The sequence below is a fragment of the Chinchilla lanigera genome, unplaced genomic scaffold, assembly GCF_000276665.1.
Source record: "Chinchilla lanigera isolate Chin_1 unplaced genomic scaffold, ChiLan1.0 scaffold00092, whole genome shotgun sequence".
In the NCBI taxonomy this organism is placed as follows: domain Eukaryota; kingdom Metazoa; phylum Chordata; class Mammalia; order Rodentia; family Chinchillidae; genus Chinchilla; species Chinchilla lanigera.
This window is the reverse complement of record NW_004955493.1, coordinates 7,055,874-7,081,022: the sequence shown is the minus strand read 5'-3', so window position 1 is coordinate 7,081,022 and position 25,149 is coordinate 7,055,874. Positions and strand designations below refer to the sequence as shown.

General features: G+C 55.7%; 2 protein-coding genes across 13 annotated transcripts; one reads left to right on the top strand and one right to left on the bottom strand.

Annotated features, from left to right (window-relative positions):
- Positions 1-498: 498 nt before the first annotated feature.
- On the bottom strand, positions 499-21,158 carry Sez6l2 (seizure related 6 homolog (mouse)-like 2). 4 transcript variants are annotated; one of them, XM_013504789.1, is made up of 18 exons: positions 19,616-21,158; positions 18,549-18,680; positions 17,565-17,864; positions 17,071-17,210; positions 16,596-16,797; positions 11,072-11,257; positions 10,361-10,529; positions 9,387-9,550; positions 6,649-6,849; positions 5,882-6,020; positions 4,747-4,943; positions 4,437-4,631; positions 2,806-2,997; positions 2,499-2,690; positions 1,977-2,015; positions 1,680-1,797; positions 1,488-1,571; positions 499-1,016 (listed from the first exon to the last, which is right to left on the bottom strand). In XM_013504789.1, exons 1-18 carry the CDS (start codon positions 19,692-19,694, stop codon positions 875-877), a joined length of 2,871 nt encoding a protein of 956 aa, XP_013360243.1. In that variant the 5' UTR covers positions 19,695-21,158; the 3' UTR covers positions 499-874. The 4 variants fall into 4 exon arrangements, with proteins under 4 accessions (XP_013360243.1, XP_013360244.1, XP_005405279.1 ...); XM_005405222.2 differs by having other exon boundaries at positions 891-1,016; positions 1,475-1,571; XM_013504790.1 differs by lacking the exon at positions 1,977-2,015.
- Positions 4,221-25,079, top strand: Asphd1 (aspartate beta-hydroxylase domain containing 1). 9 transcript variants are annotated; one of them, XM_013504794.1, is made up of 8 exons: positions 10,356-10,444; positions 17,306-17,412; positions 18,739-18,891; positions 19,162-19,325; positions 19,452-19,561; positions 22,379-22,555; positions 24,204-24,317; positions 24,818-25,079. In XM_013504794.1, the coding sequence occupies exons 4-8, from the start codon at positions 19,261-19,263 to the stop codon at positions 24,925-24,927; spliced, it is 576 nt and encodes a 191-aa protein (XP_013360248.1). In that variant the 5' UTR covers positions 10,356-10,444; positions 17,306-17,412; positions 18,739-18,891; positions 19,162-19,260; the 3' UTR covers positions 24,928-25,079. The 9 variants fall into 9 exon arrangements, with proteins under 9 accessions (XP_013360249.1, XP_013360247.1, XP_013360248.1 ...); XM_013504791.1 differs by having other exon boundaries at positions 22,187-22,555; XM_013504793.1 differs by lacking the exons at positions 10,356-10,444; positions 17,306-17,412 and adding an exon at positions 4,280-4,358 and having other exon boundaries at positions 22,187-22,555.
- The last annotated feature ends 70 nt before the right edge of the window (positions 25,080-25,149 follow it).

Here is a 25,149-nt window from a genome sequence, read left to right as displayed (position 1 = left end):
ACTCTCTAGCTGTAAATTGCTTACAACGTTCAAAAGTTTATTGAACATTATAGAAAGAAAGAACACCCATAAGCTCAGATGTGTAACAGCGGATGCCAAAAAACTGGGTGGGGGAGAATGGTACATTTGAATGAAAATAATTCTCAGAAGGAGGTAGACTTTAGGGAAATTATCCATGACATAAATTGAAAGCTGCCTGCCTGTTGCCAAACGGTGACAGAGAGGGCTGGCCACGGTCAGCTGTCCTAGCTGAAGCCACCGGGCAGCGCCACAGCCTGCTGCCAAGGCAGGTTGACCCAGTCCTCCCAGAGGCCCAGCCGAAGGCCAGGGCTTGTGATACCAAGCCAGCACGCATGCGTTGCTCTAGCCTGCTTGGCGGTGGATTCCCACCTTTTCCCCCAGCGCTTCCCCTTCCCGGCCCTCTCTCCCCTGAGGATGCCCGTCGTGGTCTGTCTCCAACACTCTTCGACCCTACCTTCCCACACCCCACCAGCCCGGTTACAAGTGGTGATTTTCTGTTTATTGCTCAAAACCAAAAAACTCCAGAAGCAAAGGTGGAGAGACTGTGGGTAGGGAAACAGCAGGACGGGGCAGGACCTTGGCCCGGCTCTCCCCGCTTCCTTCTTCTTTGCCCCTGTCCGAGGCCGGGACTCAGGCATCAGGGAGGGGAGCAGCCTTCACAGCCAAGGGGAGGGTAGAGCCGGGAGTTGCAAGGGAGCTGAGTTCCCTTCCCAGGGTCCGAAAGCCAGCAGGGTAGGGGGCAGGCCCCTTGTTTGGCAACTGAGAAGAGGCGGCTTTGGGCGGCAGGATGCTGGTTTATTTACTGTAGGGTCTCCAGGGCCATCAAAGCCCCATCGTGGGATGGGGCAACTATTTACACAGCAGGGATAAAGGAAGCCAGGAGCCAGAGACCAGGCCCTGGGCTCCCCACTGCCCTGAATGAGGAGGGAAGGGGTGTCCTGGGTCCTGCAGACTCGGTCTTGCGCTCAGATGGAAACTTCGTACTCCCGTGTGTCCTGAGGAGGGAGAGATCAGGTCAGTTGTGGGTGTGAGATGGAGGTGGGGTGGGAGGTGGGATCCGCAAGGGGAGGGAGGACCCTGCGTTTCTCAAGTAATTGACGAGGGGCCTGGAGTCACAGAGTGAGAACAGGGCTGAATCTGGCCGGTGGGTGTTTGGTTCATGCTATGGTGTCTTAAAATGGTATAAAAAATCCATTTCTGGATTGTCTGGAGCAACTGGAGAGCTGGCAGCGAGGCAGAAGTGCCCAGCGTGGGCTGGACATGTGCCCCTCAGGCGCCGTGTGAGTTCTCCCGTTAGCCACTGTCCTCACTGTTCACTCATATTCGCACATGGTTTGCTTTGCTCGTTGACACGGCCTTGTGGGCAGCCGGGCCTGACATTCCCAAGGAGAGATTACAGGGACGCGAGAAAGGGCCGTGGAGTCCTGGGGGAGCAGAGGGGGAAGGGGCTCACCCCAGCTTCATACAGGGGGTTGCTGAAGTCCGACTCCACGGTGATAGGGCTGTAGGAGTGCGAGCCCGAGAAGCCGAAAAGGGATTTTCCCTGCAGCCTGGAAAGGGAGGGGACAGATGGGCTTTCCAGCGCGTGAGCCCCCTTTGTCCAGGCCCCTGTGCCAGGCCGGCATACGAGCCCCAGCAGGCAGTAAGAGGGTACTTACTTGGTGTAGTATATGTAAACGCCACTGCCGAGGACAATGACCAAGCCCAGGGGCAGCAGGATGGCCAAGGCGAGGTTTCCACCCTCCAGCTGCCGTGACGGGTCTGTAGTCTGGGTCACTGGGGAGGAGGAGAGGCCAGTGAGCCAAGGCTGGGCCTGGTCCTAGGCTCTCCCAGCCTCCTGCCCTGGGCCCTGAAGCCTGGGCTTCATCCCTCCGGGGCCTGGCCTCCTGCCCCAGGCCTCTGCCTTGCCCTCCCGACCTGGCCAGGCCTGGGTCTCCACCTGTGCCCTCACTGACCTTCCAGTTTTCGGTTGTCCAGGAGCTCCTCATAGGCCACTGCGGGGAGAGGAGGGGGAGGGACGGGGTCTGAGCCAGGGAGGGAAGGAGGCTGGGGGGAGGGCCGGAGCCCGGTGGGGCTGGGCCAGACAGCCTGGTTCTCTCTGCCCTCTGCGCAACCTGAACTGTATCCTTCCCTGAGGTCTGACCAGGGCAGGGCCTTCTTTCTTCTCTGGACTCCTAAATTAAGGTTCAAAGCTCTTGGATGGTTTGAGCCAACCAGGTCTTTAGAGTTTATCAAAAGTCGGGAAACTAAGGCCTATCCAGAGAGGGCAAGGGCGTTCCAAACCAAGGTCCCCTCTGCTATGTTCCTTAGGATAATTCTGGGACCTCAGATTTTCCCAGGGCTTCTAGACATGCCTGTGAGGGTGACAGCCCACAGAAGGGCAGTGTCACCCGCTGTCCTGAACTTTCTACACAACTTCCCCAGCCCTGTCACTCCCTGGACACTGACGTGCCCCTCCTGCCCTGCCCGCCAGGCACCTTTGCAGAGTGGGGGCTGGCTGGTCCACTGGGAGGGATGCCCGGGCACACAGGTGATGGTGACCTCGCCGATAAGCTCAAAGCCCTCATAGCAGAAGAAGCGCAGAGATTCGCCAGCCTGGTAGTGATGCTTATACAGCGTCTGGTAGCCATTCTCGGGGACCCCGGGGTTCAGGCACGGCTCATACTTCACTGCAGGGAAGACACGGGTCACATGGCGGCTGTGCCCCTGAGCAGGCCCAGCATGCGGCTGCCAGGCTCTCCCCAAGGCTACCCAGCCCCCCTCCTGGCGTGTGTCTGGACTTACAGGCGCACTTCGGGACCCGGTCGCTCCACTTGGGCGTGCCGGTGTCCCGGCTGTAGCAGGTGAGCACGGCTGCCCCCTCCAGGCTATACCCTGGCAGACAGCGGTACTGCACATGGGAGCCCACAGGAAAGCCAGCGTCCGAGGCTGTCCGGTGCCCGTTGGTGATCTCTCCAGGGTCGGCACAGGTCATGACTGGTGGCAGAAGAGCAAGGTCAGGGTGAGCAAGTGCCTTCAGACTTCTCCCAGAAACTGGGAGCTGGGAGAGGCCTGAGCTTTAGGCCATCTCTGAGTAACCCTCCTTCCCACCTCCCAGCTGTTCCTAGGAAAGAGGGCATTTAAAATTCATTGTGTTCTATATATCACAGTTCTTTTGGAAAACAGGGTGAGTAGGGCAAACCTAGGCCCTGACCCTGGGGTAAAATTGAAAAATATTTAACTACCATACCAGGGAAGGGCAGCTCAGCCCTTGGGCTTACGTGCACAGCCTACCCAGCCCCTGCGGGCCTGTGAGGTTACAGCCCAACTGGGGAAGGTCATAATCATCACCATTTATTGCACCTGGGCCAGGCACCCGGCTCCAGGTTTTACAGACATAACATTTAACCTTGATTATCCTGAGGTCAACCTCGCTGTTATTTCCCGGGGGCCGAGGGCCCAGCACTCTGGCAAGGAGCAGCAGAGCTGGAACTTGCTCAGAGTCGCAGCCTGCACCACCGGGCACAGATTCAGAGGCCTGGGTCCCTGAGCTTCCGGTTGGAGGTGCTACCTTGGACCCCTTCTGAACCTCAGCTGGGTCAGCTGCAGGCCAGACATTTCGTGAATCCTTCCAGGGATGGGGGGCTGCGCCTGCCAGATCGTTTGTCTGGTTTCCTAAAATTCCTCCTGTTGGTCCCACCGTTGCCACGATTCCCAGGGACATGTGGAAGAGCCACAACCCTGTATCCATGGGTCAGGCTTCCCGAAATATGGAGACGGTAAGGACAAGCCCACCACTCCTGCTACAGGAGCACCTGCTACCCGCTGCCTAGAGCACCAGGCCCTGGGTGAAAATCTCCCAGCCCCTCGCCTTCCTCACCCAGACTCAAGATGTTAAGGACCTTGCCCAAAGTCACCCACACTGTAATGTCCTGTCTGCGTTGCTCAGGCAGCCCGTTCCCTCCCAGGTTGTATGCTCAGTAAGTGTGGGAAGGAGCCAGGACCCCTTCCTATAACTCCTCAGCCCAGAAATCCTTGGGAAACTGCATGACAATAAGCCAAATGCCCTGGTAAGCTTTAGTCCTAGTAAAGTGACCCCGGGACGTCAAAGGTTGGGAACTGAGAGACTGAGGAAGGAGGCAGAACTCGAGGGGCGGGCTCAGGCAGGGCAAGAGGCGGGGTCGGGCGGGGAAGGGGCGGGGTCGGACGGGGAAGGGGCGAGGGAAGGGCGCAGCGGATGCGAGGGACCCAGCCGAGGAGGCAGTTTCGCAGCCCTGGACGCAGGTGGGAGCCAGAGGACGTAGGCGCGGGGCCTAGAGAAAGACTCGGCGGGATCCAGAGCGAAGGGTGGAACCCAGGTAGGACAGGGACCCGACAGGGCAGGGCGGGGGCGAGGCACAGAGAGGCGGCGAGCGCGGAGGCGGGACGCGGCTCACTCTTTTGGCAGGCGGGCGGCGCCGCGCTCCAGGACAGGTCCCACTGGCAGGTGAGAATGTCCGAGCCCAGCAGCTCGTAGCCAGGCTCGCACTGGTACGTGAGCACCGTGCCCCGAATAAGGTCCCCGTGGGACGCTGTCCTCCAGCCCCATTCCGGAGGGGGCAGCTCGGGGCAGGTGTCGTTCCTCGGGACCTCTGCAGGAGACAGGGCGAGTGTGGGCGCCGCCTTGGGGACCGCGCGCTGGTGCCCCTCTCGGGACCCCTGACCCGCCGCGCCCCTGCCCGTTCCGCAGTCTCTGTGCCTTGGTACCTTTGAAGTGCAGTACGAAGCCCTGACCCAGGCCCGGATTTGGGGGCCCGGGAGGCGCCTGGAACTGCAGCGTGAGGTCGGGCCCGGAGGAGAGGAGGCGGCGGCGCGGCTGAGGCCCCCGCAGCTGGGCCAGGACCCGGGCGCTGGGACCGTCCCCGTCGAAGAGTGTCAGCATGTCGCCCTCCCGCACGTTCAAACTGCAGGGTGTGGGACATACAATAAGGTGGGGCGACGGGCCACCCCGCCCTCCTGATTTGACCAATCCCCAGCTCGGGTCATCAGTAACCCCACCTGCTCGGCTCCTTATTCCCCGCCCTCAGGGGAGGCGCAGCCTCAGTTTTACAGGGTTATTTTGTTTGTTCATTTGAGCAGGTTCTCCCTGTGTAGCCCAGGCTGGCCTCGAATTCACAGCGATCCTCCTGCCTCAGCTTCCCTAGTTCTGGGATTACAGGCATACCCCATGATGCCCAGCTATGCAACCTCAGTTTTAATTAATCTCGAGTTTCTCAGCTGCTCTAGCCCACTCCTCACCTTTCCCCCATGCATCCTCCAGTCCCCGGTTCTATGGCGTCTCTCATCCCCTGCGTCCTAATTTTCAGTCCTTTATATTGCTAGCTTCTCACACACTCCAGTCCATCCTTCACCTCCTCAGGAAACCCGGCTCTGACCAATCACAGACCAGTCTTCACCACCCCGCACATCACTGAGTCCCGCCAAGGTACCTTTTGGGCCACACCCCCTTGTGGGTGCATCCAGTCACGTGACCACTTCCTATCAAGTCAGCCTACTCGGCCCTCCCCGCGCCCATGCCCACCTTGGATGTTGGTAATGATCCAACATTTTGGGGCTTGGGTCCCTGGAAATCGCTCCAGGGGCAGCCTCAGAAACCCCCAGGGTGAGAGATGCCAGGCCAGATCCCTTGCTCACAATAGCACTGCCCCTCCACAAAAGGGCTGCATTGCCCCCTTGTCCAAAGTCTCCTGGCTAATAAGTGATTTGCACCCAGGGCTCCCACACCGTGCTGAACCCGCACACTATATCCAGCGAACCTCTTTGGACACAGGCCAGAAAGCTGTCATCCCACCTTGGGCCAAGCCCACCCACCCACCTCACCTTCCGTGGGACCCAGACATACATCTCAACCTGGAGCAAGATGCGTTTCTCCTCCTGGACATGCAGGCCCCACACGCAGTCCTGGCCGGGGCTGTAGCTCTGGGGCCAGTCAGGAGAGAGGACCACGCCAGCTGGCTCAGACAGCTCCCCACCACACATGGCTAGGGCACAAGAGGCGTCTGGTTTAGGATCCCTCACCACAGCCCTCACCAGACCACCTCGCATGTTGCCTAGTATTGATGATCTGTCTGGTAGTGTTTTTGCTTTTTGTTTTGTCTTTGTTTCGTTTTGGTATAGCGGACTGAACCCATGGCCTTCACACTAGGCTCTATCCTCGGCCCTTTCCACATCTTGGTCTTGTGCCCAATCCCCAGCCCTATTCTTTTTTCTCTTTTTGAGACAGGGTATCACTATATAGTGCAGGATGGCCGAGGATTCACTTTGTAGCCCAGGCTGGGCTCAAACTTGCGGCAATCATCCTGCCTCAGCCTCTCAAGTGCTGAGATTACAGGCATGCGGCGCCACGCCAGCCCAGCCCTATTCTTAAATTAACCCCACATACCCTCCACTTTACCTGCCCAGTCCCAGGCTTAGCCCAACTCTTGTTCTATGGCTTGGAGATATTCAAGTTTGCGACCTCTGAACACGGTAAGAGGTCCACCGATTATTCAGCTAAGAAACAGCCCCTGAAGGAACAGGATTGGCCCACGGCTTGGGTCTCTGAATGGCCTCACTGGTGTCTAGGGGGCCATCTGCAGGCCGAAGGACATAGTGGGTGTGGAGGCTCACCCTTGCAGGCTGGCTCTGTATCGTTCCAGTGGGGTTCTGTTGGATCCACACATTCGATGGCATTGGGAGGGCCTGGGGGCTCCAGAGCGTACCCTGGGAGGCACGAGAAGGTGGCCAGTGCCCCTGGGCGGTACTCAGGGTCTGTGGTCGTGACATTGCCATGCGCCAGGAAAGGAGCAAAGCAGCGGTCCTCCTCAAAGGCTGGGAAAGAATCAGTCATGAAAATTAAACATTAAGATGGGCCTTAAATTCCGGTGTTGTTTGGCCACATGGTGGGTTTTTAAAAACACAGTGCCCTTGAGCTTAGCTTTCATTCTCCAGTTTGTCAAAAACCTGAACACCCCTGACTGACACGGTTGTTATCTTGCTGGCCTCTGGAGGGGCCCCCTAGGCTAGTCCAGTCTACGGAGAGTCCAGCCTACGGCCCCCGAGGCTAGTCCCCATTCTACGGAGAGATCCACAGACAAAAGCCACTTGCCCAAGGTCACCTAGCAGGCAGTGGTAGAACCACGCCTCCCACCCAGAAGGTTCCACAGCCAGCCATAGACTGCAGTGGTGCCCCAGGGAGCTGTCTTGTGCGGGTGAGTTCCCTACTCCGAGATAACAGCTGGATTCGGATAATCTGCGCTGTTGCTGGAATCTAAAACTGCAGCTAATGCAGAAGCTGCTCAGTTTTTACTTTGGACTCGGTCAGCAAAAATGAACATTTGTGGAGCATTTTAGTTTCTGTCCACCTGATGGCATCTTAGCTGCAAAACTACCTGTGAGGTGAGACTTCCGTGCCCGAGACACAGATGAGAAGTCTGACACTCCCAGGGCAGCAGTGGTCCACGTGTGTGGAAGCGGCATCACAACTGGGCGGGAGGACCCTTACCAAAGGGCGGAGCTCTTCGCTCTGTAGCTTTTTATTCCTGCAGATCCACTGTTTGTTACTTAACCCAACAAGGCTTCAGGCCCAAGTCCTGCCCACCCGTCAGGGCCCAGTGCCAATTCCATTTCTCCCATGAATCATAGCAGAAACAAGCCCCCCTTCTCTGACTGCTTCCTTTTTTTTTCTGTCTTTTTGAGACAGGGTCTCGCTATTCAGTTCAGGCTGGCCTTGAGCTCACGTTGTAGCCCAGGCTGGTCTCGAACTCACAATAATCCTCCTGCCTCAGCCTCCCAAGTGCTGGGATTACAGAAGTGTGCTACCACGCCTGGCTGCTTCCTTTTCTTTGTCTCTCTCCTGCTACTGTTTATACAAATCCTCTGCTCAAGCCCCAGTGAAAGCCTGTTTCCCAAACATACTGGGCACTTTTCTACCTTCTCACCCTTGTTCGTACTTGTGCTCTTCACCGGAGCCTCTTTCAGGCTTCGTCTTCCAAATTAACCTCCATCCTTTAAGGCCATGTTTAATGCTTCTCCCATGAGCACTGTCCTGGTTGTTTCTACTTGCCCAGTGTCCATTCCCCCTTGTGTTAGTAAAAGCACCCCCATTTTCCATTTGGAAAAAAGGCCCTCTGTACGCCTAGCTCTTGAGGTTCAGCAGGGGCCAACCAGCAATGGCTGTGTGATATAGATCTGCCAAGGACAGCCCTGCCCCCGGCAGGGTGATGGACTCAGGCAAAGGCACAGGACCATAACCAGGTCAGAGGGCTCTTTCTGGCATTGTTCCTGAAGGGCTCAGGAAGCGTGTGCTTTTCTTTTCTCCCATGGAGTTACTGTGATGCTCTATGTAAGTGTGCAGCTAGGCCCATCACATGGGGAAGCTTGCCTGAGAAGGAAGCCAGCACTCTGGAAAGAACCTTGGGACTGAGATACCTGGTCCCCCAGCTTTGGCCCTGGATCCAGCGATACAAGGGGTGATCAAAATATATGGTGAACGTTTACATTAAAAGACTTTTTTTTTTTTTTTTTGTCTTTTTGAGACAGGATCTCACTATGCAGTTCAGGCTGGCCTTGAGCTCACTTTGTAGCCCAGGCTGATTTCAAACTCGCAGCGATCCTCCTGCCTCAGCCTCTCGAGTGCTGGGATTACAGGCGTGCACTATCACACCCAGCCTTAAAAGACATTTTGACATTGATGCCCCTAAATATGCCTCCCTACCTCCAAGCACACTTATCCCTTCATTCTTGCCATTTTCTGAAGCAGTTCTGAAAGTCCTCACTTGTGTCTTTATGAGGTGTGACCAAAAATACCAGGAATGTTTGTGCCAAGCGCCATCCAACAGAAAGGCAGGCTCTTACGACCATGACGGTGCGTCTTCATCCACTTCACTCACCGCTCTGGCACCCTGTGCCTTCTAGCTCTTCCACCAGATCAGCATGATCACGGGAGGCAACCCTTTCGAATTGATTCAGGACATCAAACAGCTACGACAGCACAACTAAAGGTACTCACAAGAGAGACTTCCAGAACTGCTTCAGAGTGGCAGGAATGTTAAGTGTGTCTGAAGGGAGAGGGAATATTTTGAGGGGATTAGTGGCCATGTGTTTTTTACTGTAATATGCTTTAAGATAGTTTTAAACATTCACAGTATTTTTCAATCATACCTTGTACGTGAAACTGAGTTAGAAATGGCAGTGATGGAACGAGAAGGAGTCTCTGTGAAGTGACCTTTGTAGTTTTGGGCTGGAGAAGTCAGATTGGAGAGCACCAACCACGGAAACGAGCAAAAGGGCAGAGTATGCTTGTGATGTGCCCCGTGTCAGGAAGAGGGGCCTGGGTGGGGCCTGGCGGGGAAGGGGGGGATCGTCACCTTCAAATCGGAGGCTGAGCAGCAGGGGGTTGGCGGGTGTCTCTGAGAGCAGCTCCACGTAGAGGGACTGAGCGTCACTGATGAGGCCTCGCTCTGGGACATCGTCCATGTCTGAGTCATAGATCACGGGGGACAGGGGACCGCCCCCTGAGCGCACCATCAGCCTGCAATGGACAGAAGAGTGGCCGAAGCTCTGTGTCCCCTCCAAAGCTGCTGTGCCTCTGGCTGCTTTCCTTGCTTATCTTTTTTTAAAAATTTATTTATTTTTTGTCTTTTTGAAGCAGGGTCTCGCTGTGCAGTTCAGGCTGGCCATGAGCTCACTTTGTAGCCCAGGCTGGCCTTGAACTTGCAACGCTCCTCCTGCCTCAGCCTCCCGAGTGCTGGGATTACAGGCGTGCGCCACCACACCTGGCCTTTCCTTGCTTATCTTTATAGCTTTTACTAGCAAACGTTACCATATGCCATGCATTCTTCTAAGCCCTGACACATTTTATCGTGTTTGATTTTCACAAGTGCTCTTGAGCCATATACCATTATTATCCCTCATTTTATAGATGGAGACAGCAAGGTACAGAAAGATTAAGTATCCTAAGGTCACATAGCAAGGAGAAAGATACAGCAGGTAGCAGCAGAGCTGGGGTACCAGGTTAAGTAAAAATGATAACGATGATGACTGCAAACATTTTTTGTAGTGCTTATTATGTCCTGGGCACCATTTCATGTACTTTACATATGTTAATGCATTTATTAATTATGCATTTAGGTACCACTATCTCCACTCTAGAGGTGGGAAAACTGAGGCACAGAGAGCTTAAGTGATTCATTGAAGATTGTGTGGTTACATTCCTTAAGAAAAGGTTAGGACTGAACTTTGACACCTATCCTGACAGAGATCTCCCGCAGGTCTGACTCCCCACGGCAGCCTCCCTATGTCCACAAGGTGGGGACATCTGATCTGAGGCCCAGACTCTCACCGGTCATTGTCCTCATCCAGTGAGACCCTCTCAAAATGCAGGTGTAGCCGGCGTCCCTCAGCTGCTTCGATGACCCAGCGGCAGGTAAGATTGGGCCCCGCCGCTCCCCCAGGCTCAGGGGACACGATGCGGCCCAGCGTAGCATTGTGGATGGTGCCGCCGCAGGAGGCTGAGGGCAGAGGGAAACAGGTTGAAGCAGCTCTGGGTACAGCCACATCTTCGGGCTGCTCTGGTCCAGGGCTCACCCGGGGGACAGGACCTTCACCAGGCCAGCCTCGAGAAAGGAGACCTCCCAGGAGGGGCAGCCCCAGGGTGGAGGTCCTGTTAAAATGAAGACCCCCACATGTAGACACCCTGGGGCAGGGAGTTGTCCTCAGATGGGAGGGCGTCATGGTAGGAAGCCCCGGAAGACATTACAGGATGGGGAGCCACAGGATGGAGACGCTAGGGTACAGGACCCCAAAATATGAACCCTAAAGATAGCTTCCTCTAAGACCAGGACAGAAGCCTCTAGGTGGGCTATCCAAGATGGCGGCTACCAAGGATGGAGGCTCCCCACGGAGCCTTGGGGTAGAGCTCCATCCTGAGGATGGAGACTCTTCAGAATAGAAACCTCTCCATATGGGCTTCCCTAGAAATGGAGACCTCAAGATAGGACCCCCCCCTGAGGTTCCTAGGACAGAAGCCCTCACCCCGTGGCAGGGGACTCACCCATGCAGCTGGGGGGTTCACCACTCCAGGCCGGCCGGGTACCATTGAGGCAGATGAGCGTCTCCTCACCCTGCAGCTGGTAGCCTGAGTCACAGTGGAAGGTGGCAGTGCCCCCAGGGTGCAGATCTGTCACACTCACATCCCCATGCGCCGGCCGGGGAGGGAAGCCACAGCTCAGGAGGTAGGCTGGACCAGGAGGGGAGACTCACTGTCCCGTGCCATCTCCCACGTCAACCCCGCCCCCCGGGCCCTGTGGGGCACAAACAGGCCCATACAAGCTCCTTGCACAGGCTCACTGTCCTGTGAGGAGGTAATTTCCACCCTCGTCATCTCCTCTAGTCTTTATAATTTACCTACTTTGGCTTCCATTTATAGATGAGATAACTGAAGTTCAAAGAAATTATTCTGAACCCTGATACTCGTTGGTTATATGAGCTCAGACAAAGCAGCTGACCCCCCTAATAATAACTAACAGTATTTGCAGAGTGTGTTCAACTTCCCAAGTGAGTTCACACAGTGAGTTTGAGGTAGGCAAAGAAAGACCGTGTCACCCACTTTCCAGGTGTGGAAACTGAGGTTCCACATTACTCAGTGCCTCCTAGCATTCTCTCTCACAGACTTCCATGGAGGACCACTACTTCCAGTCATACAAGCCACATAAAATTCGATTGGAAGCTGGGTGCAGTGGTGCACGCCTGTTAGCCCAGCACTTGGGAGGCTGAGGCAGGAGGATCGTTGTGAGTTCGAGGCCAGCCTGGGCTACAAAGTAAGCTCAAGGCCAGCCTGAACTGCATAGCGAGACCCTGTCTCAAAAAGAAAAAAAATTGCATTAGAAACTATTTTGCCATTAAAAACATTAACATTCAGTGTCCCCTAAATGAATCCCCTGGTGAAAATGAAGTGCTAGAGAAAGCTTTGCATTCTTTGAGAGACTGATTTGTCTTCTTTGTTGCAGCGAGAACTGTGAAACTTCCCTTTTAAACCGGCTACCAGGTAGCTCAGAATGGGATTAAATTTTGTCCCTTGCAACAATAGCCTGGCCATTCATAGTCCATTTTTTAAAAAGTCAAATAATTACCCCCTACTGCCACTTTTTCCTTACATAGTCTATATAATTGTATTGCTTGCATTCTTTCTGAAAGCCTCCTGAAATTCTTGTAGAAGTAGATGGGATAAAACAAATAAAGTGAAGGCCACTTGTTAATAAATGACAGGCTCTGAAGTTGATCCCAGCAGAACCCAACAGGGTTCATCACGAAGGGCTTCCTGGATTCGAGGCCAGTCTGGCCTCTACATCTGCACCAGCCTATCGGTCTCCAGGGTTGACTCAGCCAATCTGGCTGGCGAGGTGGGCGTCCCTTTCCTGCCTAAGCACTCCACGTGTGGCCCTCCCGAGGCAGCACACCTGGTGGGAGACCAAGTGTGGTCAAGGGTTCACATGGCGGTGCTCCCCTGCTAGCACCTCCAAACATTCACACAGGAGGGACTGGCTCTTCCCAGCAGAGGGCTTGGGAGACCCCAGCTTGCCCGGGCTTATGCCTTTGTGATTTGACATCCCTCAGTGATTCTCTAAGAGACCTGCTTTGCTCCATATTTCAAAATTCAACAAGTACTTCCAATCCTTGCCCTTCAGGAGCCTATAGTCTACAGAGATAGGCATAGAAACCACCTTCTAGAATGCAGTGGTTTCAATAAATGTTAACCTCTATATTGGCCTTCTATGGTCAAAGGAATCAAGTCTGAATTCTTTTAACATGACATTTTTAACTCCTGGATTCAGCCCAGCACTTTAGTGGTCCACATCAGAGACCTATATGTTCTAAGCAACCATTTTGTGACTCCTTACTGTCCCTCTTCAATATTTTTTTTTACAGCTGGGTCCCTGTCTATAAGGTCCCTTTTGAGCTCTGTCTCATCTTTCAAAGAGTAACTTAAGGGGCCGGGAATGTAGCTCAGTGGCACAGCACCTGCCTGGCAAGCATAAGGTCCCAAGTTCAATTCCCAATACCAAAAAAAAAAAAAAAAATTGCCAGGTGTGGTGGTGCACACCTGTAGTCCCAGCACTCGGAAGGCTGAGGAAGGAGGATCTTTCCAAATTTGAGACCAACCTGGGCTACAAAGTGAGCTGAAGGCCAGCCTGAACTACATAGTGAGACCCTGTCTGAAAAAGACAAAAAAAACCCACAAAAAACAACAAAACAAAACAAAAACAACAACAACCAAAAAGTAACTTAAGTACCATCCCTTCCACGAAGTCTACCTGACTGTACTACTTCCAATACTTAGTTGTTGTCTTACGTATATGCAATTTTTTTCTATTTTTTTGACTCAGGGTGTTGCTTAGTTGTCCAGGCTGGCCTTGAACTTGCAACTCTCCTGCCTCTGCCTCCTGAGTTCTGGGATTATAGGCAAGCACCGCCATGTGTATAAGTTCACATGCATAACTTTGCCATCACAATAACCAGTCTATTGTTGCTGTGACACTTAAAAAGATTTGTTTGTCTTATCTTCTAAAAGCCTAGGCTAGGCAGGGTGTGGTGGTGCAGGCCTGTAATCCCAGCACTCGGGAGGCTGAGGCAGGAGGATCATTGTGAGGGAGACCAGCCTGGGCTACAAAGTGAGCTCAAGGCCAACCTGACCTGCATAAGGAGACCCTGTCTCGAAAAAAGAAAAAAAAAGCCTGAGCTGGCTGATCAATTTGGAGACACACTGACCTGTGTTCTAGTTCTAGCTCCATACTTATTAGTGACATGACTTGAGCAGGTGACTTCACCACTGAGACCCCTCACTCATTAATGGCAATTATTCCTATCCATGAGGACCAGCCTGAACATTAAATAAAAGAAACACTGAAGGCTCCCAGTACACAGAAGGCGCTCAGAACAAGTTCATCGCCCCACAAGAGCGGAGGCAGGGACTCGGGGGTCTGATTTCTCACTCCATGATAATTTGCAGGTAGCTGAGAAATCCACATGACCTGTGGGTCTTTCTCTTCCTCTGAGGGATGGAGCTGACAATACCTGGGGGGTTCTGTGAGAAGTACAGTGGTTGGGGAACAGACTCCGCCTGTGAACAAGTTTGCTGGGCTTGGGTGAGGGCTGGCGGGGCCCCGGCCTTTCGGAGAAGCTAATGAGGCCGTGCTGGAACAGAGCTCCAGTTAGTGCAGGTTGGGAAGGGCCGAAACAGGGCTTCGGTCCCAACGGTGCCTGGAGGAGCTGCAAAGCAGAGAAAACCGAGGCAGGTAATGAAGGCCAGTTGCTGCAGTAACCCGGCTTCCCCAAATGCTCCACTTAGCCTATGAGTCCTATTTTCAATGCCCGAGGGAAATGACTGCTTGAAGCAGCCAGCGGGAATCCGTTTTTGTGATATCTGAAGTCCAGTCCTCAGCACTAGGCCCCAAGACATGCTCTTGTGCCCCGGCAACCGGGTCTCTAGCACACGTACTTGCCCACAGCTTACTGGCCTCTTCACAGGGCTACCACCTTGCCTGACAAGCCGCCGGGAAGACCCCAAGCACAGGCGCAGGAGGCGCCAGGAAGGACACAGGGTGCAAGCTGTGTCCTGGACGAGATGCACAGGCATCTGGGGCCAGCCGAGTTCCCAAGGCGAGCAGGCACATGCAGCCCAGTGAAGCCGTAAAGTGAGGCGAAGGGGAAACTGGCCCGACACACAGGTCCCCCTGTTTCCAGCGCACCTGGGAGAAGACGGAAGTGTCTGGAATTGGGACACTGGCGAGCCCTTTGCTTTGTGCATACAGGGGTGCTAGACCTCACACCTGCACGGCGGGGAGTTTCCCACGCACACAGGTAGCGTGGGAATGCAGTCGTGTCCTCCCTTTCTTGCCCCCTGAAGTCAGAAGTGACAATCTGAGACTGTCAAATGTCTCCCTCTCTCTCTTTTTTTTTTGTATATATTTTTTGTACTGGGAATCGAACTCAGGACCTTGCGCTGCCAGGCACGCGCTTATGCCACTGAGCTATACCCCCAGCCCAAATTTGTGTTTTTTTTTTTTTTTTTTTTTGTACTGGGAGTCAAACTCAGGACCTTGCACTGCCAGGCATGCGCGTATGCCACTGAGCTATATCCCTGGCCCTGTCTCCCTCTCATCTGCAGTTTAAAATTGTCTGAACCGATAAGGTCCTTTATGATCTACATCCAACCTGTCTCCCAGTAGGGTTTCTTAGCCCGTTTCTCCCCATAACTTCCTGTACTTTGCCTCTAATAAACTGATATTTCTGAGCTCTTACTGTGTACCAGACACTGCTTTAAGCACTTGACATGTATTAAGTTACATGTGATCTTCCTAATAATACCATGCAATAAGTATTATAATTGTGATTGGATACTAGGGATTAAACCCAGGACCTTATATATCCTCAACCATTTTTATTTTTTGTTTTGAGACAGGGTCTCACTAAGCCACTAAATTGTCCCCGCTGAGCTAAAACTTGTGATCCTCTTGCCTCAGCCTCCCTGAAGGCTGGAATTAGGGGTGTTGGGCACCATGTCTAGCTTGATCCCTATTTTTCTTACTTCTTTGAGGGGGTTTTAGGCAGGGTCTCACTATGTAGCTCAGGCTAGCCTCAAAATCGCAGCAACCCTCCTGCCTTAGCTTCCCAAGTGCTGGCATTACAGGCATACATGCACCATCACACCTGGCCCTATTTTTCAAAGGAGATCATGAAGCTCATAAAAGTTAAGTCAATTGTCCCAGGTTGCACAGCCAGGACAATTCTATCTTCATATTAAATTATTCCTGTCTAGGATCGACATTTTCTTCTCTCTCTGGGACTTGGAATGGGCTTTTCCATCCGCCTGGACAGCTGTTTCTTTCTTTTCTTTCCTTCCATCTTTCCCTTGGCTAACTAACTCATCCCTTGGGTCTCCGCTTTGTCATACCTCCTCCAAAAAGGTTTCCCCGTAGTCTTTTTTTTTTTTTTTTGTCTTTTTGAGACAGGGTCTCACTATACAGTTCAGGCTGGCCTTGAGCTCACTTTGTAGCCCAGGCTGGTCTTGCACTCGCAACAATCCTCCTGCCTCAGCCTCCCAAGTGCTGGGATTACAGGCGTGCGCCACCACGCCTGGCCTTCCCCATAGTCTTTGGAAAAAATGTAGGTCCCTTTTTATATTTGCTCCCTCTGCCTGTGTTCCCCTCATTACAGCCCTTATCTCAATAAATTATAACCATCTGAGTTCCTTGTCTGTCTCTCTACCCAGATTCTGGGTTCCCTGAAGTCAGATTAGCACTTGAATCATTGATTCCTCTCCTCAAGGCTAACAATAAGGTTTGGTATAAAGTAACAACACAAGGTGTGTCCATTTGAATGGATGAATTGGCACTTGGATATGTGCATGCTCAGAGTACGTGAGATAAGTGTGCATTGGTCTCTTCGGAGGGTCCTGCTCCCCAAGATCCCACTGAGAAGGAAGAGTCCCCACAGTACTCTGTGCTTGCAAGGCCCCCAGAGATATCCCTAATGTCCAGTGTGGCCCCTGCCCTTCCCAATACCCTTAGACTCCTCACCCTGATAGTGGATCCTGAAGCCACCTCCCCTTGGGGCCCGTGGGCTCTGGAAGTGCAGAAGCAGCCGGTTGGTTGGGCTCCGAAGGACCTGTCCTTCTCCCAGCATGGAGGAGTTGGCTAGGACTCGGGGTGCCAGGCCTGGGGACCCCCCGCCAGCCAGCACAAGGAGCTCCTCCTCCTGAGACAGGTTCAGTGTCTGCACCTGAAGAAGCCAGACAAAGGCCGGAGCGAGTCAACTGGAGGAAACACGATGTCCTCTGCCTTCCTTTTCCCCTCTGTTGCCGCCCTCAAAACCACAGGGACATTGCCCATGTTGTGGGCCCTAGGAGAGTTTCCAAGGTCGTCTGAGTCAGAAAACAGGCCCGTGTGAGACGGGAAACAAGCTCTCTGGCTCCCAGGCCAAACCTGTGCGCACTGAATGGGCCCAGAGGAAAGGGCTTGGAAGTCGCCCAGTCTTACACTCAGGTCCAGTTACCTGGATCTCAATGCCATAGCCAGGGTAGACGTGGATGCTGTAGGTGCAGTCCAGGAGCCCCAGCGTGCGGCTGGAGGGGCTGCTGAAATCTGGAGACTCCACAAACCCTTCGCCCTCCGAGATGTTGTTATTACACAGAACTGGAGGGATACAAGCAGCTGGGGTTGAGAGCGGCCCTGTGCCCTTGCCCTCCCAGCGAAGCAGCCCCAAAGGTCTTCATCTATCTTCTCCCCAGGACCCTCACCATCTTTATTCAATGCTCCTCCCCACCCTGGACTGAGAGCCCCGCCCCCGCTGTAATAATGACAGAACACCTGGACCAGCGCCTGGCGCACACTAAGGGTATAGAAATGCGAGCTCAAAGTCCTTTCCCATAGTGCCTACAGCGTCCTCCTCAGGTTCCAGGCAGTCTTTCCTCCATGCATCCCCAGCTTTCTCTTCCCACCGCTGTGCTGCTCCTGGACATCGCGCCCACCCCTTTCCCATAGCCTCACCTGGGCTGGTGACTGTAGTGGTGACAGTTGTCGTGGTGATGATGGTAGTAGTGGTCTCCTCCTCGCCGCCCTCCGGACCGAGGGGCGGGACTGGGGAGGCGGGGCCGGGAGGGGGCGTGGCCGTGGTGCCCGGGGGCGGGGTCAGCAGCTCCGGGGCCGTGGGTCCTGCCCCCCTGACCCCTTTAGGGGTTACAGCTGTGGTCAGAGGCCCTGTCCCCGGCTCAGTGGCCCGTGGCAGGGAGGGTGCTGCGAGAGTCTGGCCGGCTGGAGGGGTGGCTAGTGTGGGGTCTGGATCAGGTCCTGGGCGAATGAATGCAAGGAAAGTCACGAAAAGGAGTTGGCTGGCGGGGTGGGGAGCGGGCGGAGGGAAACGGAGGATTCCTCCACGGAACCCTCCTCACCGGGCAAAAGCCCCCATCTTTCCCTTTGTCACCCAAACTCCCCACCAATTCCCAAGCTTGCGCAGCGTGGCCCCCTCCCCTCGCCCTCCCCCAGGCCCCTCCCCTTCCCCTCCCTCTCCCCCTCCCCCGGGCCCCTCCACCCTGACAGCGTCCCTGGAGCCTCTCCCTACCTCCCACTAGGTCTGGCTGTCCTTGACACCTTCCCCCCCGCTCCGTCTTGCTCTTTCTGGAGCTCTTTATTTCTCTGTTTATTATTCTTCCTGCCCTCTGATTTTACGATTCTAAATCTACTAGAACCTACTAGTTTCTCTGTTTGACTCTCCCTCTCTCTGGCCCCCGCCCCCCTCTCCACTTCTCTGAATTCCCATCTATTTCTGTCTTTTCTCTGCCTGTCTCTTACTCACGGTCTGTACTTCTGTTTCTGTCCATGCCCAGCCTCACTCTCTGCTTGTCTCCCTCTGAATCTCCCTGGGCACGGGTGTAGCGGGGTGTCCTGCTCCTTCTGCAGCTTCTCTCTCCGGGCCTGGCCCCCGTCTCCTCTCTCACCACCGCTATGCCGCTCGCGCCACGCTGGGGGCCTTACCCGGCAAGTAGCCTATCTCCGGGCCCTTCCGCAGCAGGGCCCCATGAAGCAACTCAGCCAGGGCCTCAGAGGCCACTGTGGGGGTCTCACTTGCAGGTTCCGGCAGTGCCTCCTCCTCCTTCAGGGGCAGACCTGGGAGGAGGTGAAGTTCAGTGAGCCTCTCGACTCTCCACATCCCCTCCTTCTCCAGAGAGACCTTCTCCAGAGATCTTCCCTCTGCAACGGCTGGGCCTACAACGGCTGAGAGGGTCCTAGGCTGGGCTGAAGGCCAAGATCAGAGGAGAGGCTCCCAGCTGTCTCGCACACTCCTGTACCTCGCTCTCCCCCTCAACCACCCAGGGCTGTGAGTCTTTTAGCGAGTACCTTGGTTCTTAAGCACCTTGGACAGCGCCCGCGGGGGGAGAATGGGGTTTTGGGAGTTGCCCTCCTTTTACCCTCAGTGGGGCTCTCACAACCCTGGGGCTCCGGGAAGGGTCTGGCGGCACCTCCCAGCCCTTGCTCCGCAGTGCCCAGCTTTCTCTCTCTGGGTCTCTGCAGTGTAGCCGTTCTCTTGTTCTCTCTCTCTCTCTCTCCTCTCTCCTCCTCCTCTCTTTCATTCTCTCTCCTTCTCCAGTCTGTCTCCTTTGCCAGAGTCTGGCTACGGGTTAGCGAGAAGTGAGGGGCTGAATATCTGGTATCTGAGCCCTGCCTCTGTTCATCCGTCTTTGTCCATATGTCCAAGAGCATTTGTGTGTGCAGTGCCTGGCGTCTCTCCCGACACCTCCATCTCCCACCCAGGTACCCTGCATGCTTCTGCCGCCTCCGCAGACATCCCCCCAACTTCCCCAGCCCTTCTTCCTGGATTTAACCCCTAAGGTGCTGCTAACTGCCCGGTCATCCCTTTCCCCTCCTCCTCGACATTAGGGGTCAAGGGGCTCCAGGCACAGCAGAGAGCCTTCACGTCCCCTTCGCGGTCGACTGTGCTCCTCCCTCCCCCACGAGCTCAGACGACCCAGGTTGTTTGGAGAAAAAAGGTAGATGATCCCCCCCACCTTCCCGAGGCCCACCCCCACACCCTATGTCCTTACCCTGAATCCAGGGACAGCTCAGCAGAATTAGGAACAGCAGCTGGGGAGGCGGCGGGTGCTGGGCCTTGGGAGTCCCCATGGCGACTCACCCAGTCTCCTCTGCGCCTCTCCTAAATAATCTAGTTGCCACTTTTCCTCCGTGTCCTTTTATTTTTCCCTTTGATTTTGCTTTCCTGCTCGGGAGTCAGTAAAAGAAGACAATTTCTGTGCCCCTTGGGATGGAGGGGCAGAATTGGGCTAGGGGTTGGTTGCCTGGAATCCACCCCCCTTGCCTCAATCTCTGTCCTTCGCTCTGGGGTCTGTGGTAGAAGGGGGCGCGGCTCTAGCTGCAGGGGGTGGGGCCGAGAGGGCCGAAGGTTACCCTCCCGTTCGGGCGCCTGGGTCCCCCGGGCTGGTTGGATCCCAAGCCAGGGGAGTGGGGCACAGGAAGGCAGCGTCCGGGGGCCTGGGTGGGGCTGAGAACTGGGAGGGTACCCCCTGGGCTCTAGCGGGGATTGTCAGGAAAGGAAAGGGTTGCAGAACCCGGAGAGCCGAAGCTCGGGCACTAGAACTGCGGGAGGGACAGGCTGAAAAAGGTGTCGAGCCCACGTCAGATCCTGGGGACGGGCGAAGGGAGGGGCCTGGGATTTATTTGCGGAGGAGGGCGGAGGAGGAAGTGCAGATGGAGGAAGGAGGGCTCGGGAGCTAGAACCGTAATCCTCACTCCCGCGGCCTCTAGGGGAGGCAAAGGCAACTCTCTGGCCCCAGAAGTCATTAGCACCCTGCCCCCTCCATTCCAGCACATCTGGAACCTGAGTCTCCTCCTCCCAGGGCGCCAAGGGGTTGCACCGCTCGGTCCCCCAATATGCTGTCAGTCCATATCCGGATCCCCGTAAGACTTCGCCTTTTGTAGAAGCTTAACAGTGGAAGGGGCTTTCCCTTCCCCAGGAGAATGGCGAGGTTTCGAAGCGTCTAAGAGGTGACAGGCCAGAGCTGGGGAGGAGGGACCTCTGTCCTTAAAGACAGCGTGCCCCCCGCCAGTGGCCCGCGGCCTCGGCTCCGATTATCTCGGGAGCTCCCTTTTTCAGCACCGCCGGGTGAGGACAGCTCCTGCCCCGCCCCTGCGAGTCCCCCGGCGCGCCCGGCGATTGGCCAAAGCCGCTGTCGCTGCCGTCCGGCCCGCGCCGGGGGCTGGCTCCCGCGAAAGCCCAAGGGGAGGTGGAGGCGCAAGCTCGGGGGACCTGCGGACCCACCGAACGGCGGGGCGGCTGCCACCCTGCCCGCCCGCTGTCGGGGAGCACCGGCCCCGTCTGTCAAATCCTCGCTCCCGCCCCGCCCCCGATGTCCCCGCCCCTTCCCAGGCCCCGCCCTGCTTTTCGCATTGCGGGGCGGCTGGGGGTTGGCACGGTGCCCCCTGCACCCCACGTGGCGCCCGGCCTGGGCTGAGGGGGCGGGGAGGCAAATGCAGAGATGAGTCCCCCTCCCCCAGGGCTGCGCTGCGGCCGTCGCGGGGAGGGGTCGGAGGTGGCTAAGCAGAGAGGGCTGCAGGAAGGAGTGACGTCAGGGTGAGTGGGGGCGAAGGAACGAGCGAGTAGGAGAGGGAGCGAGAGAGAGGCAGGACCGGAGGGTCGGGTCGAGGGAAGAGCGGGGGCGCGGAGAGAGGAGGGAGGGAGGAGGAGACGGAGAACCGCCACGGAGGAAGACGGGCTTCAGGGTCTCGGGGCTGCGGGTCCAGGTGGGGCAGAAACTGCTGTGTGCGGAAGCCAGAAGAAAAGCGGGCAGAGACAGCGAGCGAGAGGAGGGGCGGTGGAGGGAGGAGAGGAGAGTGGAGGCCGAGAAGGTGAGGAGAGGAGAGACAGAGGGAGAGGAGACGCCGCGGGAGGAGAAAGGCGAGAGAGGCAGAGGGCCCTGGAGGAAGGGCGGGACGGAGTCGCGGGGAGACAGGTGCCCGGAGGAAGAGGGAGGAAGAGGCAGAGAGGAGAGAGCTAGAAGGAAAGCGCGGTTCGAGGCACCTGCAGGAAGGGGAGAGAACACAACGTGGAGACAAGACCAGAGAAGGAGAGAAGGAACCGAGAGTGGGAATGTGGAAGGGAAACGGCCCAGCAGGGAACCAGGAGGCAGCGATGGAGGCGCTAGGTGGAGAGCTGGGGGGCCAAGGGAGCTGGGGTCCAGAAGATGCCCCAGGCCTCTTGGCCAGGGCCTCCCTGCCCATCGTGCTGCCATGGCCACTGCCCCTGGCCTCCTCAGCCATGACCTTGCTCCTTGGGGCCCTCACCTCCCTGTTCCTCTGGTACTGTTACCGCCTGGGCTCCCAAGACGTGCAGGGCCTGGGTGCTAGGAGCCAGGCTGGAGGCTTCAGTGGTGGGCCCGGGCGGTGCCCTGAGGCTGGCAGGCCAGGCCTGGGGCGCGTAGAGGAGCCTGGGGAAGGACCCAGGACAGAAGGCCTAGTGAGCCGTCGACTTCGGGCCTATGCCAGGCGCTACTCCTGGGCTGGGATGGGTAGGGTGAGGAGGGCAGCTCAAGGTGGCCCAGGCTTTGGGGGAGGCCCAGGGGCCCTGGGCATTCAGCGCCCAGGCCTGCTTTTCCTACCAGACCTGCCTTCGGCCCCCTTTGTGCCACGGGATGCCCAGCGGCACGATGTGGAACTCCTGGAGAGCAGCTTCCCTGCCATTTTGCGGGACTTCGGGGCTGTGAGCTGGGACTTCTCAGGGACTACCCCTCTGCCTCGGGGCTGGTCCCCGCCCCTGGCTCCAGGGTGCTACCAGCTCCTGCTGTACCAAGCAGGCCGGTGCCAACCCAACAACTGCCGCCGGTGCCCAGGAGCCTACCGGGCACTGAGGGGGCTGCGGAGCTTCATGAGCGCCAACACCTTCGGCAACGCTGGCTTTTCTGTCCTCCTGCCTGGGGCCCGGCTCGAGAGCCGCTGCGGGCCCACCAATGCTCGAGTCAGATGCCATCTGGGTAAGTAGATCCTGCCTACAGACACCTCCTTGCTTCCACAGCTGCCCTCCAGACCCTCTTCTTTGCCACTAGACTTTTCCACACTGTCCTTCTCATCACACCTCTCTTGGAAACCTGTGACTCCCTGTTGCCCATAGCAACACTTCCTGAGTTCACTATGGGAACCGTGAGCATAACTTATGCCAGTCATTGACCTTCTCTGCTACATCCTGTCACACTGATTCTTTGAGTTTATTGAAAAGGAATCTTTATGGAACCGTAAGTGATATCAATATTACTTGCTCTAATTAGAAAGGGCTCCTAAACTTAAGTTTTAAAAAAAGAGAGCTGTAATTAAACTGGGTGTAGTGGCCCACACCTGAAATACCAACACTCGGGGAAGCTGAGGCAGGAAGATTGTAAGTTTGATCCTTGCCAGTTTAGTGACTTAGCAACACCCTGTCTCACAAATGAAGAGTCTGGGCGCTGGGCATGGTGGCGCATGCGGGTAACCCCAGCACTCAGGAGGCTGAGGCAGGACGATCCTTGCGAGTTCGAGACCAGCCTGGGCTACAAAGTGAGCTCAAGGCCAGCCTGAACTGCATAGTGAGACCTTGTCTCAAAAAAAAAAAAAAAAAAAGGTCTGAAGATGTAACTCAGTGTGAAGATCCTGGTTCAGTCCCCAGTGCTATTCAAAAAAAAAAAAAAGAGGAAGGCTTAAATATTTTAGCTAACTCTAAATCATTGCAGGCTTGAAACCTACACTTTCTTCATCAAAAAGGTAGCAATGTTAATGGGGTGTTGATGTCCCAGTGGCGCTAAACTGAGACTTCCTTTTTGATGTTTAAAGAAAATGGAAATCGATTTTCTGATTGTTATTCTATGTTATGACCTTGACTCATCCCAGATCACTTCCTGTGTGCCAGTTGGAGGTGTCTTGTACCTCAGGGCTCCCTGGCCTCAGGATCAAGGCCAGATCCTTCCTCCCACTCCTTCCCACTGTAGTCTCCTGAAGGTGCTCTGGCTAGTCCCAGCAGCTGCTACTTAGATGTTGAGCTTTCAGCGTAGAATAACTAACTTCCTCCCTATCCCCTCTACAAAACTACTCAGGCTTTGGGTGCATTTTCAAATGCCACGCCTGCTCCTGGGATGCCTTCCTGTTCCCCAGCATCTGAGCTGGCTGAAAGGGGCTGGGGATTTAGCTCAGCGGCAAAGCCCCTGCCTGGCAAGTGCAAGGTCGTGAGTTCGGTTCCCGGTACCGGAGAAAAACAAACAAAAAAAAAAAACGAAAACCGAGTTGGCTGCAAAGTGTTCTTACCACATTCCATGTGGTCCTTGGGCCAGGATGGAATCCTCGGTCGTAACTTATGGGGCGACGGCACCCAGCATACAGTAGGTTCTTGATGTGAATTGTGGGGAAGCCAAAGGGGACATGCCCATGTGCTCTAGGAAGCCTTCTCTTCTCTGTCATGGGCTATGCTTCCCACAGCAGCACCTCCCTTCCTTAGCTCTCTTTTCATCCAGGGCTCTGTTGTGACTGAACTGTCACCTTCCAGAGACCAGGACACAACCAGAGAGCCTGATCTCTAAGGCCCTTAGATCTACTGGCTGAACAGGGCAGGCTCCTTGGACAGAGGCAGGGTATGGGACGCCTGCTCTCCTCCCACAGGCCTGAAGATCCCGCCGGGCTGTGAGCTGGTTGTCGGGGGTGAGCCCCAGTGCTGGGCAGAGGGGCACTGCCTCCTGGTGGACGACTCCTTCCTGTACACAGTGGCTCACAATGGTAATGGGGACCTATTTGGCTAAGGGTAGGGGTGTAGGGCCAAGCCATGGGGACTGGAGGGCCACACAATCAGGTCTGCTTGACTTCCTGTCCCAGCACCGCCATTTTCCGGCTGCACGGCCCTGAGCAAGTCGCATAAACCCTCCCTTCACCCATGGGGTAGCTACCGTCTTTATCAGTGACTACAAGAAAGTGAGCTGTATCAGGGCATACAGCGTGCGTCAGCATAGGGCGCTGGCTTTGGTCACCTAGACGGCTGTCCTACCTCCTGCTCAGGAGCTGTGGGACCTGGGCAGGTTACTTGAATCTTGTTATGCTTCAGGGATAGCTATGGTACTACCTCACGCTTTGTGTTGATGACTGTGAGGCCTTACGTGGAAGGGTTAGAACAAGGCCTGACACTCACTCAGTTTTTGCTTTCCTCAGTGTCTGGTGGATGCTCTGGCAGAGAAGTACTTAACTGCCAGCCGTCCTCCTGTTTCCACCCCCGTGTGCCCTAGGCTCCCCTGAAGACGGCCCTCGCGTGGTCTTCATTGTGGACCTCTGGCATCCCAACGTGGCTGGGGCCGAGCGCCAGGCCCTCGACTTTGTCTTCGCACCAGACCCTTGAAGGAAGGTGCTGCGCTCAGACACCTGGGCCGGAGGCTGCACGGGGGACAGCTTGAGCGGCAGCCGGGAGCTCCCCCCACGGCTGGGGCAAGAGGGCTGAGGGTGGGAACTGGCCAGGGAGCACGGAAATATAAACTCTGAATCCTCTCCTAACTCCCGAGTTCTTCCTTCCCAGCTACCCGCCCCAAGAAGGGCTTGGGATGAGGGCTCCTATCTTCCGCCA